This window comes from Microcebus murinus, chromosome 13 (assembly GCF_040939455.1).
Source record: "Microcebus murinus isolate Inina chromosome 13, M.murinus_Inina_mat1.0, whole genome shotgun sequence".
NCBI classification, from domain to species: Eukaryota; Metazoa; Chordata; class Mammalia; order Primates; family Cheirogaleidae; genus Microcebus; species Microcebus murinus.
In genome coordinates, this window is record NC_134116.1 from 63,976,431 (window position 1) to 63,991,567 (window position 15,137).

At 34.4% G+C, this 15,137-nt stretch overlaps 1 protein-coding gene across 3 annotated transcripts in view; it reads right to left on the reverse strand.

Annotated features, from left to right (window-relative positions):
• The window catches only part of SETDB2 (SET domain bifurcated histone lysine methyltransferase 2), an 86,750-nt gene that overhangs the window by 69,221 nt on the left and 2,392 nt on the right, over positions 1-15,137 (reverse strand). For all 3 annotated transcript variants that reach the window (XM_020290390.2, XM_076009449.1, XM_076009448.1), the window contains exons 2-4: positions 9,720-10,091; positions 2,679-2,804; positions 1,607-1,672 (exon numbers count right to left, since the gene is read on the reverse strand). In XM_020290390.2, coding sequence (XP_020145979.1) covers positions 1,607-1,672; positions 2,679-2,804; positions 9,720-9,735 — 208 coding nt within the window. In that variant the 5' untranslated portion in view covers positions 9,736-10,091. The remainder of the gene's footprint in view (positions 1-1,606; positions 1,673-2,678; positions 2,805-9,719; positions 10,092-15,137) is intronic.

Below are 15,137 nucleotides of genomic sequence, written 5' to 3' on the forward strand. Positions count from 1 at the left end.
ACTATTACACCCTCTGCAAAAAAATGTTAAATGTACCCTTTCCCCAAAGAAACACTGCCTGTAACCAATCAAATTGCTGTAACTATGTGCCAACCTTGTATGAAAAATACTGTAATCCCGTTAAAAATTCCGTCTCTGCCTATATAAATGAAATCTTAACTTCCTTACTTTGGAATGCTGACTGTATTCCTTTGGAGTTGGTGTTTCTGAGTGGGTCATTCTTAAACTTTGTGCTTAAATAAACTGTCTTTAAATTAGAATCTGACCCTTTTGATTATTTTAGGTTGACAGGTCTCTGCCCTGGCTTCTGACAGAGTTCCTAAAATCCTTATAATTTCCTGAGTGAAAGGGATGATAGAAACATCTTCTGTTATAATATTTAGTCTCAGTCCCCAGTTCCTCACATAAGAGCTTCTAAGACTGTTAGGTAAGAGTCTTTTGTATGCTAATGAGATGACTGGTGATAGGGGTCCCTAGACAGCTTCAGGCTGGGGGACAGTCGTCAGAAAGACCAAGGCACTTCCACCAAGGCATGATTAGAGGGCTGGAACCTTTATCCCTACCCTGCCCCCATCTCTAGGGAGGAGAAAGGGACCGGAAATCAAGCTAATCACCAATGGTCAGTGATTTAATCAACAATACCTATAATGAGACTGCCATAAAACCTCTAACTGATGGGATTCAGAGACCTTTAAGGTTGGTGAATGCATCCACATACTGGGAGGGTGGTGTACCCCAAAACTCCATAGGGATAGAAGGTCCTGCACTCAGGGTCCTTCCAGACTTGCCCTGTGTATCTCCTCATCTGGCTATTCATTTGTGTAGCCTTTATACCATCCTTTATAATAAACTGGTAACAGCAAATAAAGTCCTTCCTTGAGTTCTTCAAGACATTATAGCAAATTATGAAACCCATAGGGGGGGTTGTGTGAATCCCTGATTTGTAGCCAAGTCGGTTAGAGGTACCAGAGGTGCAGGGCTGATGACTGGCATTTGCAGAAGGGAACAAGTTTTGTGGGTCTGAGCCCTTAACCTGTGGGGTCTGTGCTAAATTTGGGTCGTGTCAGAATTGAATTAAATTGTAGGATACCCCATTGGTGTCCACAGAAAATTAGAGAATTGCTTAGTGTGGAAACCCCACATATTTGGCAGGAGAAGTATTATGAGTAGAGAAACAGTTTTACTTTAATTTGTTATCACTGATTCTTCTAAATTTAATTTGTTTAGGGCTTGGAAGACTGATGGTCTAAAAATCTAGAAATTACTCACCAACTTATTTATATCAGAATATACCTTTCTAATAGTGTTCTTCCACCTTTATAGCGGTTAGTTCTATTTGCTCTCTTTATATGAGAAATTATTTTGAAGATGGCACATTTGTTCATTCTTTCCCTAGGATTCTTAGATTGGTGCGCATTTCCTATCTCTGGATAGGTAGGACTTTTCCTCTAATAGAGAAAACTGTGACTGATATAATAATTTAGCAATGTGGATCCTACATTTTATTTTAAAGTATCTTTAATTAACCTGACATATTAAGGCTGGCCTGCTTCATGGCAAGAAAATATCAGAGAATACTCTAGATTGGGATTAGAGATGTACATACCCTTTATCAAAGCTGAATTTTTACTTATAGTTGCTTCATTCACTAGAATCATTGCTTGGATGTATTCTGTCAAGGAAAGAAGAAAAGAAATAAAAACAGCATCATCAAAAGAAATAAAAACAGCACCACCTTTATTCATGGTGCCAGCTATTGTGCCAAACAATTTATATAATTTATCTCATTTAATCTCTGTATCAGAAATAAGGAAACCGAGGCTCAGAGGTTAAACTACTTATTCCAGGTCGTTCAGCTAGGAATAGAACTGGATTCAAACCTACATGTATTTGACTCATGAAGGATTGAGAAGGAACATTAAAAAAAACAGTAGCAACTTTTTTGATAAGCACATAATAGATTGTCGTAAGAATATCCAGGCCAGGCGCGGTGGCTCACGCCTATAATCCTAGCTCTCTGGGAGGCCGACACAGGCAGATTGTTTGAGTCCAGGAGTTCGAAACTAACCTAAGCAAGAGTGAGACCCCGTCTCTACTATAAATAGAAAGAAATTAACTGGCCAACTAATATATATAGAAAAAATTAGCCGGGCATGGTGGCGCATGCCTGTAGTCCCAACTACTTGGGAGGCTGAGGCAGCAGGATTGCTTGAGCCCAGGCGTTTGAGGTTGCTGTGAGCTAGGCTGACACCATGGCACTCACTCTAGCCTGGACAACAAAGTGAGACTCTGTCTCAAAAAAAAAAAAAAAAAAAAAAGACTAGCGGAGCAAGCTCTGTTTAAAGCAGGCAGTTATATATACTTTACAGTTATATATACTTTAATACATAAAAAAACTAGTCTCTGAATGATAGGGTAACGGATAATTTTTCTTTATTATATATTTTTTAAGTGACAAATGTCATGTAATGAGCAGATATTACTTTGCAACATTCTCCCCTAAAAGACACAAAGGTAAAAAAGAAGCTTGAGATACAAATAAATAAATTCAGTAGGGATTATTCACAAACAGGTATATTTACCTAATATTACAAACAATATTAGAAATAGAATGATACTGTGCTGTCAAAGGGTAATATTTAGTATTAAACATATTTAAAGTTTTTATTACTTCATACCTTTATTTGTTGCAGATCCATCTTTGATCTTTTGTTTCAGTGACTGCAGCACATTTTGCACTTGTTCAAATATGAAGTCCACTTTTCCATCATCTTCTAGCTCCATCCAGAAAGTTTTTGCATCATCTGTAATAAAAATAAGTAACTTGCCTAAGAGTTTAAAAGAAATATACTGTAATTTCCCTCAGGCACATGTTTCAGAAAAACCTATTTGGTTTTTAAATAAAATCAAGATTCAACTGGTCTATCACTTTTTCCTTACAAAGAACTAGACACAAAGAATATGATCTAAGTATGGCACCTATTTCTGCTAATTTTTAAAATACATATTGAAAACTTAATGACATTGTTTCTTGACTGGAAAGCAGAAAAATGACTTCCCTCTAGAGTGGTAGAGGGGTGTATGTATACATACAGATACATTTTTTTAAGTTTCAGGGATATAACCTCCACTGGGTATGGTTTCAGAATAAAACATCTTAATGATTACTGAAATAACTAAATGTCCAACAAAATTGTTCTTTAAAAAGTGTTTATTATTAACTTTACTTTACAGGTAAAGTTATACATATAAGTCAACATTTCTGATGCCCAGCAAGCTAACACCTTAATCAACATTTTCCTAGACAAATAATTCTTTCAAAATTGAAAACAGAAATATGAAAGGCAATTAAGATAAACTGGAAAAAGCCAAATCTTAACACTTAACACCATGTTTAAAAGTAACAAAAATACTTAAAATGTTAAGCATAATTTATAAAATATTAAAATGTGTAAAAATATTTAAAATTAATTAATAGGGCCTTAAGTAAATGAGGGATATAATACATTTTAGAAAGATCATTTGAGTAGGCATTGGGAGAATTAATGAGCAGAGGGTCCAGACAGTTTACAAAAAATACATTTTCCTTAATAAAAATTAAACCCAGAACCTCCAAGTTTGGGAACGGAGGGAGAATCTTCATAAGGAAAAAAGATGTAGACATTAGAGTTCCAACTACCACTGGGAAAGTCACCTTACCCAAAGGAGATCTCTGGCTAATTAGGGCTGCTGCCAAAACAGTAGCCTCAGGAGGGATGCTATTTCCCTGTTAACACTGGGGTTTGATGTGTACTACATAAGACTAAGCCTACTTTTAATTCCCCATAGCACAGCTAAGACAAGGTTTCAAGATTTGAAACAAATGCAATGTGAGAAGATAAAATGAATGAGAACTGGTGCTTATGAGGCAGGTAGAGGCCATGACATGGAGGGTCTTGTGTGCCATGTCAATTTTACTTTTATGTGGAAAGCTACTCAAGAGATGTAAGCACCTTATGCCTTTAGATACGTTTACTCAGGTGGCAGTGGGAGGAGTCAAAAATGACTGCCATTTTTCTCCACTGGGCAACTACATGGATAAAAATGCTGATAAAAATGGATAAAAATGTCCTTTAGGTAGGAAATAAAGATAGACAGGTGGGAGATTCAAGTAGGGAGAGGCTCATTGAGCAAACTGGATACATAGGCTCCAGAGCAAGAGTTGGTTCAGAAATTTTATAGTCATTTAGCATACAAATGCTTGCTGAAGCACCACAGAGTAGATGTGATTCCTTAGGGAGAATGTACAGAATAAAAAGAAAGGGTCTTCTGTAGAACACCAACACGTAAGGGATGAATACAAGGAAAAGGAATCACAGACACCAAGAAGGTAGAAAGGGAACCCAGCAGAGTAGTACCTCAGGGGGCAAGGAAAAAACAGGAGTGGTGATTAACAATCTAGGGCAGGGGTCCTCAAACTTTTTAAACAGGGGGCCAGTTCACTGTCCCTCAGACTGTTGGAGAGTGCGCACTGTGGGTCCGGGACGAGTCAGCTGCTAAGGAGGACAGGCAGCAGTGGCAAAAACACCCAAAACACCTGGAGGGCCAGATAAATGTGCTAAGGCGGCTCGCAAGTGGCCCTCGGGCCGTAGTTCAAGGACGCCTGATCTAGGGTTTGGAGTTCAGATGTACTTGGGTCTGAACCCCAGTACTGCTATTTTTAGATATGTAACCATATCTATAAAATAGAGGAGTAACAGTAGTATCTACCTAATAGAGCTGATGTGTAGATAAGCATGTAGCAGTCAGCAAGCAGTTACTACATATTACTTAACATGGAATAGTCTTAAGCTAAAGGAAATAATCTTTCATTGTGGAATTTTAGAGATCATTCTTCTTAGAGAGAAAAATATTTTGTGAAGCAGGGATTTCTCAGGGTCCCTAAAATCATTAAGTTCAACAAAAATCACTGCTTTTAGGGAAAATTATTTTCAAAGCAGTTAATGAATTATTGTTACCACATTTCTTTTCATGCACATGACTCAATACCACATACTAGGGATTTATCTTTGTTAGAGGTGGAAATCTAGAGGGGAAGGATTTTCAAAGCATTTAAAAATAGCTTTTGGCAGCATTCAAATCTTCTGGTATCATATTTAACTATGTCCTGGCCTGAAAAAAAGCAGTGATCCTGACTCACTGTAGTTTTATTTTTCAGTGACTATCATTTAAAATTGTCTTAGAAATGCCAATACATGCTACTAAATTATTCTGATAGGAAATACTTAAAATGAATTATTTAAAAAATAAACAGTAAATGCTTAGTCGTGGACTAATAAAGAGAACACTGCCAATAAAACTTAAGCAAAGGTAATCAAAGAAAATAGTGAAACTACCTGGTTCTATAATAAATGAATATAACTAAGCAATTCATATTTATTAGTTCTGGGTTTTAAATATATTGTTCCTTATGACATCCTTATTATCCATAAGAAGGTTTAATGCTCATTAAAATGGCACTTGTTCCTCACATCTTCCCTTGATCATTTTTCCTTGTCTTCTTGCTATAGAAACCTTTGGCCACAGTAATATTAAGGAAAGAGGTAACCAAACTTTCTGATAAATGAAACTAATAGATCCAGTTAACAACTGTGCACGGAGAGACTAAATAAGTATCACAAGAAGAAAAATTTGGGTGACTTTCATTTCAACTGCAGACTGTACAGATGGTTACCCTCAACGCAAATAGTTTTAGCTTCTTGCTTCTGCTCTTTATTTGTACATTGTACACATGCTAAGAGTTACAACCTAAAACTGTAGATATTTCAGTGTATTTCACTAGAAGAATATTTACAAGAAATATAAGAGAAGGCACTTGAATTGAAGATCAATTCAGTATACTATTAATATTGCTATTTGACTCCAGAAATGAAGAATGCCATCTGATAACTCTAGTGTCTATTCAAATTTGCTTTTAGTTAGATATGACTATTTATTGCAAGACTATATAGCAAGAAGTATAGCAGCTTTGTAAAGAATGAATATAGTTAAATAGTATGGTTATACTGTATGTCTCCCAATCTCACTTAAGATAGTCTCCGTAAATAGTCAATGCTCATGAATCATATTGATCTGAGTTCATTTACTAGATGAATATTTTAAGGAATACTTACCAAATACATTGATAATGACCTCAGTACACAGAAACATACATACTGAGCTGCTTCAGGGCATTGTTCTAGAGGATCTTTAAGGCATCTTAGGGGCTGCGATCAGCAAAATGTCATCTGTGAACCCCTGGAGATCCCCAAATTCCTGAGGCCAAGCTATTTCAGAAATAGTACTAATATATTTGCCTTTTTCATTGTATTGACATTAACTGATAATACAAAAAGGCACTGGTGAGTAAAACTGCTAGTGTCTTAGGATGAATCAAGGTAGTGGCACCAAACTACTAGTAAGTCATTATGACTTTTCCCATCAATTTCACTTAAGAATATTTTTGATAAAGCAACATAAATGAGTACAATCATTTGTACAGCCATTACAGTACAAAGAAAAGCACTAGTGGTATTGCTTGATTTACCAGCTAAACTAGCTGATTTTTTTTTTTAAATAGAAGACTGTTTTTACTTAAAAGAATCACTGATAAAACTATGGATTTTCAGATTTGGGTGTTTGACATATAGTTTCTTGACAATAAACAAAGTAAGCCTATCCCTTAAAGGACAAAACTGACAGTATTTGTTGCTAATGACAAAATTCAAGCTACCAAGTGGAAATCAGAATTTTGGAAACCTTGCATCTGCCAGCCTGAAAGTTTCTCAATAATTAACCAGCTTTTTAATAAGGTCAGTAACAATATTAACAAATGTGATTTTTCTACATTATATGATTAAATTTAATTATATGATTTATCGACATTTGGAAGATCTGCATAATTCACCAAACCAATATTGCACAAGTGGGTACTACATAATATTGTAGAATCACACATGGGTAAAAGACTCATGAAAAGTGCAAGATAGACCATGGATTTTAATGTAACAGATTGTAAGAAAACATCAATGACATGTCAGATACCACACTGCAACTAACCTAGAAGGAATGACTACTTGTTGAGTTTTGGAGTCATAATAAAGAAAAATATCCACAATGATATGAAAGACTATTTCCAACTTCTTGTCTGTGTGAAGCTTCAATGTCTTAATACATTCAACCAAAGCAACATATGATAGCAGACTGAATGCAGAAGCAGTAATGAGAATCTATTCTATTAAGCCAGGGATTAAAGATATTTGTAACAATTTAAAACAATGTTATCTTTTTTACTAATATTTTTGCTTTAGAAAATAGTTATTTTTTACATTTTTAACATGTTGGATCTATTATTTTCTTAAAAATGAGCCAATTAATATTTTTTTAAACTTCTCAGTTTCAATTTCTAATACAGTAAATATCAACAGATATCCACATATACTCTTTTTTTTTTTTTTGAGACAGAGTCTCACTTTGTTGCCCAGGCTAGAGTGAGTGCCATGGTGTCAGCCTAGCTCACAGCAACCTCAAACTCCTGGGCTCAAGCAATCCTACTGCCTCAGCCTCCTAAGTAGCTGGGACTACAGGCATGCGCCACCATGCCCGGCTAATTTTTTCTATATGTATTAGTTGGTCAATTAATTTCTTTCTATTTATAGTAGAGACGAGTCTTGCTCTTGCTCAGGCTGGTTTCGAACTCCTGACCTCGAGCAATCCACCCGCCTAGGCCTCCCAGAGTGCTAGGATTACAGGCGTGACCCACTGTGCCCACATGTACTCTTTAAAGAGTATAAAATAATCCTGAGACCAAAAAAAAGTTTGAGAACCACCAGCTTAGATCATAATCTGGCGAAATTAGAACTATGATCTTTATAACAATCCATACATTACAAGTATGTTAAAGGTAGTGAAACTATTTTGTATGATACTGCAATTATGGATACATGACATTATATAGTTGTCAAAACCCATAGAATTAATGTAGACTGCAAAGAAAATCTAACTGTATTATTATACAAATGTATAAACAACTTGCTAAAGGGCTGGGTAGAAAAGGTGCTGACCTAAGTAACTCTGGAAATGAATGAAATCTGTAAGATAAAGGCAAAAGGACTGCACATAAGTACTATAATCTAATTGATAAGGCATTTTCCCACCTAGAAAATGGAATTAAGTAATTAAGTAAATGGATGATGGGCGGTAGGAACTAAGTTTCTCACTAATGGAGTGTGAATTTATAGATGAGCAAGGAAAGAAGACTAGAATGATTCACGTGGTAATGGATTAGAGTTGGAAACATCAGTATAAATTCATGTTTAGCTTGATACAGATACAGATGATTACATATAGAAATGTTTATAGAGGTATGTGTGTGTGTGCGTGTTAGCGTTAGCATATACATGTATTTTCTTGCTCTGTCAGCTGAGGGCCTAAAAGCAGGACATCCCAGTGACAAGCAAACCTATCACCTAGATCTTGGTTTCTAATACCATCTTCTGAAAAAAGAAAGCAGAGTTACTTTAAGAAATGCCTGGGCCAAGAAATACACAAGATGAACCTGGAGCATGTTCTAATACCAATATATATATATACACACACACATATATATGGAAGTACTACAAAGCAAACATCTATATTGATGAGGGTATGTCAAAGGGACACAAGCCAACTGAAAGAGCTCCCAACAGCCAAACCTGGGACAATTTGAACAAAATAAATAAAGAATACTGATCTGTAACCCAAAGTATAAAATAAATATCCATGAGTTCATACTGAGATAAATAAATGATTGATTGAATAAATACATGGGAAAGAAGAGCTAAATCTCCCTTGCAGGAAAATTCCACATAATTCATATAGATATTCAGCTCTCAAGTAGGGAAAACATAAATCCCTACCTCTTAAATGTGTGTTGCATAGTGATTTCAGAGAGTACAGTGGGGAATGGGGAAAAAAGGAGTACCTTTACAATGGAGAAACCTGATAATACTACCTATGTTGGACAAGTGATTAAGCAGATTATTAACAGCGAGAAATCATGCTGTTACCATGTACCCTTGACAGGATGTTATGAAAATAGCATTTTACTTCTATAATCTTATTCCCTAAAAACCCCAGTTAAATCAGGAGAAAAACATCAGAAAATAATTCCAATGGAGGGGCATCCTACAAAATACTTGAATACGAACTTCCAAAATATCAAAAACAAGAAAAGTCTGAGAAACTTTCACAGTCAAGGAGACATGATAAGCAAATGTAATGTGGAATCTTGGATGGGATCTTAGAATGGAAAAGACAACAGGTAAAAACTACGTAAATTTGAATAAACTATGGACTTTAGTTTATAATGTGTAAATACTGGTTCATTAATTGTAACATCCAAATGTAAAATGTTAATCATAGGTGAAATTAGGTACTATGTGTATTTGAACCCTCTGCACCATCCTCTTAATTTTTCTGTAACACTAAAAGTTTTTTTTTTAAAGTCTATTTTTTAAAAAGTACATTAAAGTACTGACATGGGATTACTGATACACAATTAATTATAAAACAGTCAAAACTGGTAGATATATGAGAATAAACTCTTAATTCCCTCTAATTCAGAAAAGTTACTTGCATAAAACATCTTGAAAATTCCACAATTCAGCTTAAGTTGTCTACATACTTTTAAACAAAGTTTGACAATGTATTCTTCAACTTACCATTTTTTTCTCCCATCTTTTGGTATTGTTAATAAATACAAGCCTCTTCAACATCAGGCTTATTAAAGGACTGAATGATATGAATCACTTTGATTGGAGAATATAACTGGAATCCAACTGTGGTCTCTGTGAAATTTGCAGTCCTCAGACAAAATACATCATTATATCATCTTAAACCTGATATCCTTTGATACCTGAATTTTCAAATAGAAACTGTAACTGAAGAAACTTTCAGAAATGACCAATAGTCCAACCCAAAGACAAGTCCGTGCATCTTCAAGAGAATATTGATAGTCGTGTCAGATCACTGACAGTATCTTTTTTAAAAATAAAAACCAACTCCATCTTTGGTCCACAAATGCATGAAACATTCTGTAAGAAAAACAAAGAGTAGTGTATATCTGTAAAGAACAAGATATATAAGGAAAAAATATATGGTTATAACAATAGCTCTATCTTTAAAAATGGCATAAGCCATTACAAAAATACATATTGACTGGAAAAAATGTGTAAAATATCAAAATCAGGACTATTACAGAGAAGAATCACCTATAATCTTATCACCCATATTTAACATATTTGTTAATTAACATTCACCTTATATTGTTAGTTAACAATTAAGCTATCTCATTTTATAAATACTTTATAAAAACATTTTCTATGGGGAAAATAATGCCAATTACCTCTGAGATTGTTGTGATGATAAGACTTAGTTAGAATAATGTCTGACATATGAAAGCTTCAATAAATGCTAGCAATTTGTGATTCTTCCAGTATATAATTTTAAAACAAAATTTGGATTTTAGTGTAATAATTTTTTAATAATCTTTCCTTAATAACATATCTTGTACTTTCCTCTGTCATTAATATTTTTGTATAATACAACTAAGTGGCTATATAATGTACTTTGGTCAATAATCCATGCATTACAGTAAATATTTTAACAATTAAATTTTAATAAATTATTAATTAGCATAAAATTCTATATTGGACATTTAGATTGTTTTTATTTCTTATTTTATTTTATTTTTTTGAGACAGAGTTTTACTCTGTTGCCCAGGCTAGAGTGCCATGGCGTCAGCCTAGCTCACAGCAACCTCAAACTCCTGGGCTCAAGCAATCCTCCTGCCTCAGCCTCCCTAGTAGCTGGGACTACAGGCATGCGCCACCATGCCAGGCTAATTTTTTTTTTTTTGAGACAGAGTCTCGCTTTGTTGCCCAGGCTAGAGTGAGTGCCGTGGCGTCAGCCTAGCTCACAGCAACCTCAAACTCCTGGGCTCAAGCGATCTTACTGCCTCAGCCTCCTAAGTAGCTGGGACTACAGGTATGCGCCACCATGCCAGGCTAATTTTTTCTATATATATTAGTTGGCCAATTAATTTCTTCCTATTTATAGTAGAGACAGGGTCTCACTCTTGCTCAGGTTAGTTTCCAACTCCTGGACTCAAACGATCTGCCCGCCTTGGCCTCCCAGAGAGCTAAAATTTTTTGTATATATATTTTTAGTTGGTCAATTAATTTCTTTCTATTTTTAGTAGAGACAGGATCTTGCTCAGGCTGGTTTTGAACTCCTGACCTTGAGTGATCCTCCCGCCTCAGCCTCCTAGAGTGCTAGTATTACAGGCGTGAGCCACCACGCCCAGCCTGTTTTTATTTCTTAGATTGTGATTATTTTTCAGTATAATAAATAATACTAGAATAAATATACTTTATGCATATCTGATTATTTCCCTAGGATATACATCTAGATGGAACTAATAGGTCAAAAAAAGATCAGCAATTTTCATTCTCAAGATGTTGGTCAACATATGGTAAATTCTTCTTCCACTTCCACACCAAACTCATACAAGTGTTAGGAAAATTTTAAAAAATATATAGTCACACTGAAAACAAAAAGGGAACTCTCTACGGACCAAATTTGTGAGGCTTCTCTGGGGAAAGGAAACAGATGGGAAGCTGCAGAGAGGATACCAACCACAATCACAACAGCAAAGAGATGGGCAGGAATCCTCTCAGAGGAGAGGAATGCAAAACTCAGGAATCTGTAAACATCTGAAGGTGGGTGCATCATGAAAGAGACTTAACAAGCCCACCAAACCAATGGACTTATGTTCAAGTAGGGAATAGAGTATCCTGAAAATAATTTTAAAACAAAAATGTTTGTATTTAATATCCTCAAAGAGCTAAAGAAGGAAACTCATTCATGAAATATATAATTTTGAAAAATAACATATTACATATCTTGGATATAAAAAGAGCTGTTGAAATAAACTTAATACATGACTGAATAATAGAACATTTAGTAAACTGGAAGTTTGAGTTGAGAACACAGAGCAAAGAAACAATGGAAAGAAGACAATAATGACCAAGAATTTCTCAGAGCTGGAAAGCACATAAGCCCACTGAGTCCAAGGAGGATAAAATTCTTAATTAAACCACTAGATAGATGTCTTGCCAAGCTATCTTTCTATATCAAGGGTGAAAAAAAGGACACTTTTTCAGACATTTAAAGAGCCACTCAGAGACTCTCTAAAAGAAATAAGGAAGTACCCTATGAAGAAAAATGAAGCTTGAAGAAAGTACTGACGTACAAGAAGCAATAGTGAGCAAATAAAGGAGTAAAACACATTAATGTTAATATGGATTAAAATGGATTTTAATAGCAAATGAAATAAAAATGCTGTAAGATATTACCATGAGAAATTATGTTCTTTTTTGAGGGGGGATAGAATAGGTTGTTGCAAGATCGGAGAAAGTAGAAGCATGCTAAATTCTTCTTTATAGAGAGGAAATCAATATTCATTATACTTTGTTAGGAAAATATAAATTCAAGAACTGTGTTGAAATATAAAGTTAATCTACTAAAGAAAACAGAAGAAAACTTGAGGCTAGGCTGAAATTTTAAAAAATGGAAAAAGATAAAAGATACAAAGGGAAGCATAGGAAATAAGATAATAAGGCCAAATATGTAAATAATCACAATAAATGCAAATATGTTAACCTTATCTATACCTAACCCTACCAATCTGAGACAGACTCTCAGATTGAATCATACCTAGCTATGATTTTTTTTTTTTGACACAGGTTCTTGCTCTCTTGCCCAGGCTAGAGTACAGTGGCAAGATCCCAGCTCACCACAGCCTCCAACTCCTGGCCACAAGTGATCCTTCTGCCTCAGTCTCCCACGTAGCTGGGACTATAGGCATGTGCCACCATGACTAGCTAATTTTTGTGTGTGTGTTTTTTTTGTAGAGACAGGGTCTCATTATCTTGCCCAGACTGGCCTCAAAACTCCTGGCTTCAAGCAATCCTCCCACCTCAGCCTGCCAAAGTGCTGGGATTACAGGCATGAGTCACCACAATTGGTCTAGCTATGATATTTTAAAATAAGAGATCCATTTAAATTACACAAAATGTCAAAGAAAGGTTGACAATGAAGCGATGTGAAAAAAGACACACCAGCAAATATAAGAAATAGTTACATCAAACAAGAGTTTAATATGAAAACCAATTAATATCACTGAAATATATACAGCAAAACAAAGAAATAACAAGGAAAATGTACAAATCCAAAATGTAGTGGGAATGTAACAAATCTTTCTCAGAAACTGACAGATAAACTGGGCAAAAAATCAGGATATAAAGGATTTAAATGAGATAAATTAACAACCTTAATCCAACAAATGTATAGAACTCTGCACCCAATAGAAAATAATTTTTGTTGGGGAGCAAGAATGGAATCTACAAAAATTGACTGCGTACTAGATCAAAACAAATTCAACAAGCTCCAAAGGAATGTTACACAAAGCAGTCACTGAATGTAGTAAAAATCAAAATCAGTAACATTAATGAATTAACCTCCCCCCCACACACATTACCTCTGGAAATTTAAAAAACAAATTTCCAAATAATTTATAGTTTATTGAGGAAATCAAAGTAGAAACTGAAATAAATTTAGAAATGGAAATCAGTTGAAATGTATCAAAACCTGAAGGATTCTGGGAAAGCAGCATGCAGAGAGCTATTTAAGCCTTAGGTGATTTTATCATTAGAAAAGAGAAAATTGAAATTATTGACTTAAATATTCAATTAAAGAAGCTGGGAAAAGATCAACAAAATAAATAACAACAAAGAGAAAATATAGCTAAAGCTACTGGAGAGATTTTTAAATATTTTAAGGTTCAAACAATTTTATACTAATGAATTTGAAAGCACAAACGAACTGAACAATTTTCTAGGAAAATATAAATTACCAAATAGACTCAAGAAGTGAAAATCCCACATAGATGAATAAGTATAAAAAATTAAAACAATAAAAATCTCACCAGAGCTTCATGCCACACATCCTCACCCTTTTACTCTCAGAATACCAGCTCTGTAGTTTTACAGATGAATTGTACAAAGCTTTCAAGAAATGGATAATTTCTATCACATACAAACAGAGCAGGAAAAATATGGGAAACTACTCAATTCTTTTATGAGATTAGTATAACCTTGACACACAAGGAAAAAAATTCAAGGCCAAAATCACTTTTGGCTGTAGATACAAAAATACTAAATAAAGTTATCTAGCAGTAGATACTTTGATAGTACACTACTACCAAGTAGGGTTTATCCAAAGAATACTCAAAAAGTTTAACTTGAAAAGTTTATCAATGTGAATTCCTATATTAACAGATGAAGGGAGGAAAACTATCGTTTCAGATGCAGAAAAACAAAACAGTTAAAGTTAATAACTATTCTACGGAAGAGGGTTACCCTTAGCAAACTAGGAATAAAAGAGACCTTCCTTCCTTAATCTTATGGACTACCAAAACCTAGCATCAACATCATAGTCAATGATGAAACATTAGAAGCATTTTCATTAGTCAGGAACAGGATGAAGGCACTTGGTATCACTATTCTTATTCAATATTGTACTGAAAGTCTCAGAGAAAAAAAGAGACCTAAAGATTAGAAGTAGTGAAAAATCTATCCGTAGAACAAATAAATAAAACTAACAAAAGGTAAAGTCAAAAGCCAAGCAAGGAGTAAAGAGAAAATGTTTGTGACATTTTTTAAAAAGCTACAAAAAAGGAGTCATAATTAACCATAGATAAGAGATTTTTAAAATGATACGAGATACACAATAAATAGGACACATAATGAATTCTCTAAATCATTAACAAAAAGATGACCCAATAGAAAAATACGATTTTTAAGAAATTATGGAAATTTATATAAGTTAACAAACATATGAATAGATAATCCAACCTTAAATCATAGAATGAAAATTAAAAATGAGTATCATTTTCAGCCATCAAATGGGCAAAAATAAAAATAATATCTTGTGTTTGTCTAAACTGTAGGGAAAGATAATATCTTGTGTTGATCTAAATTGTAGGGAAATTAATCTCAAACTACTTGTGGGATGTGTAA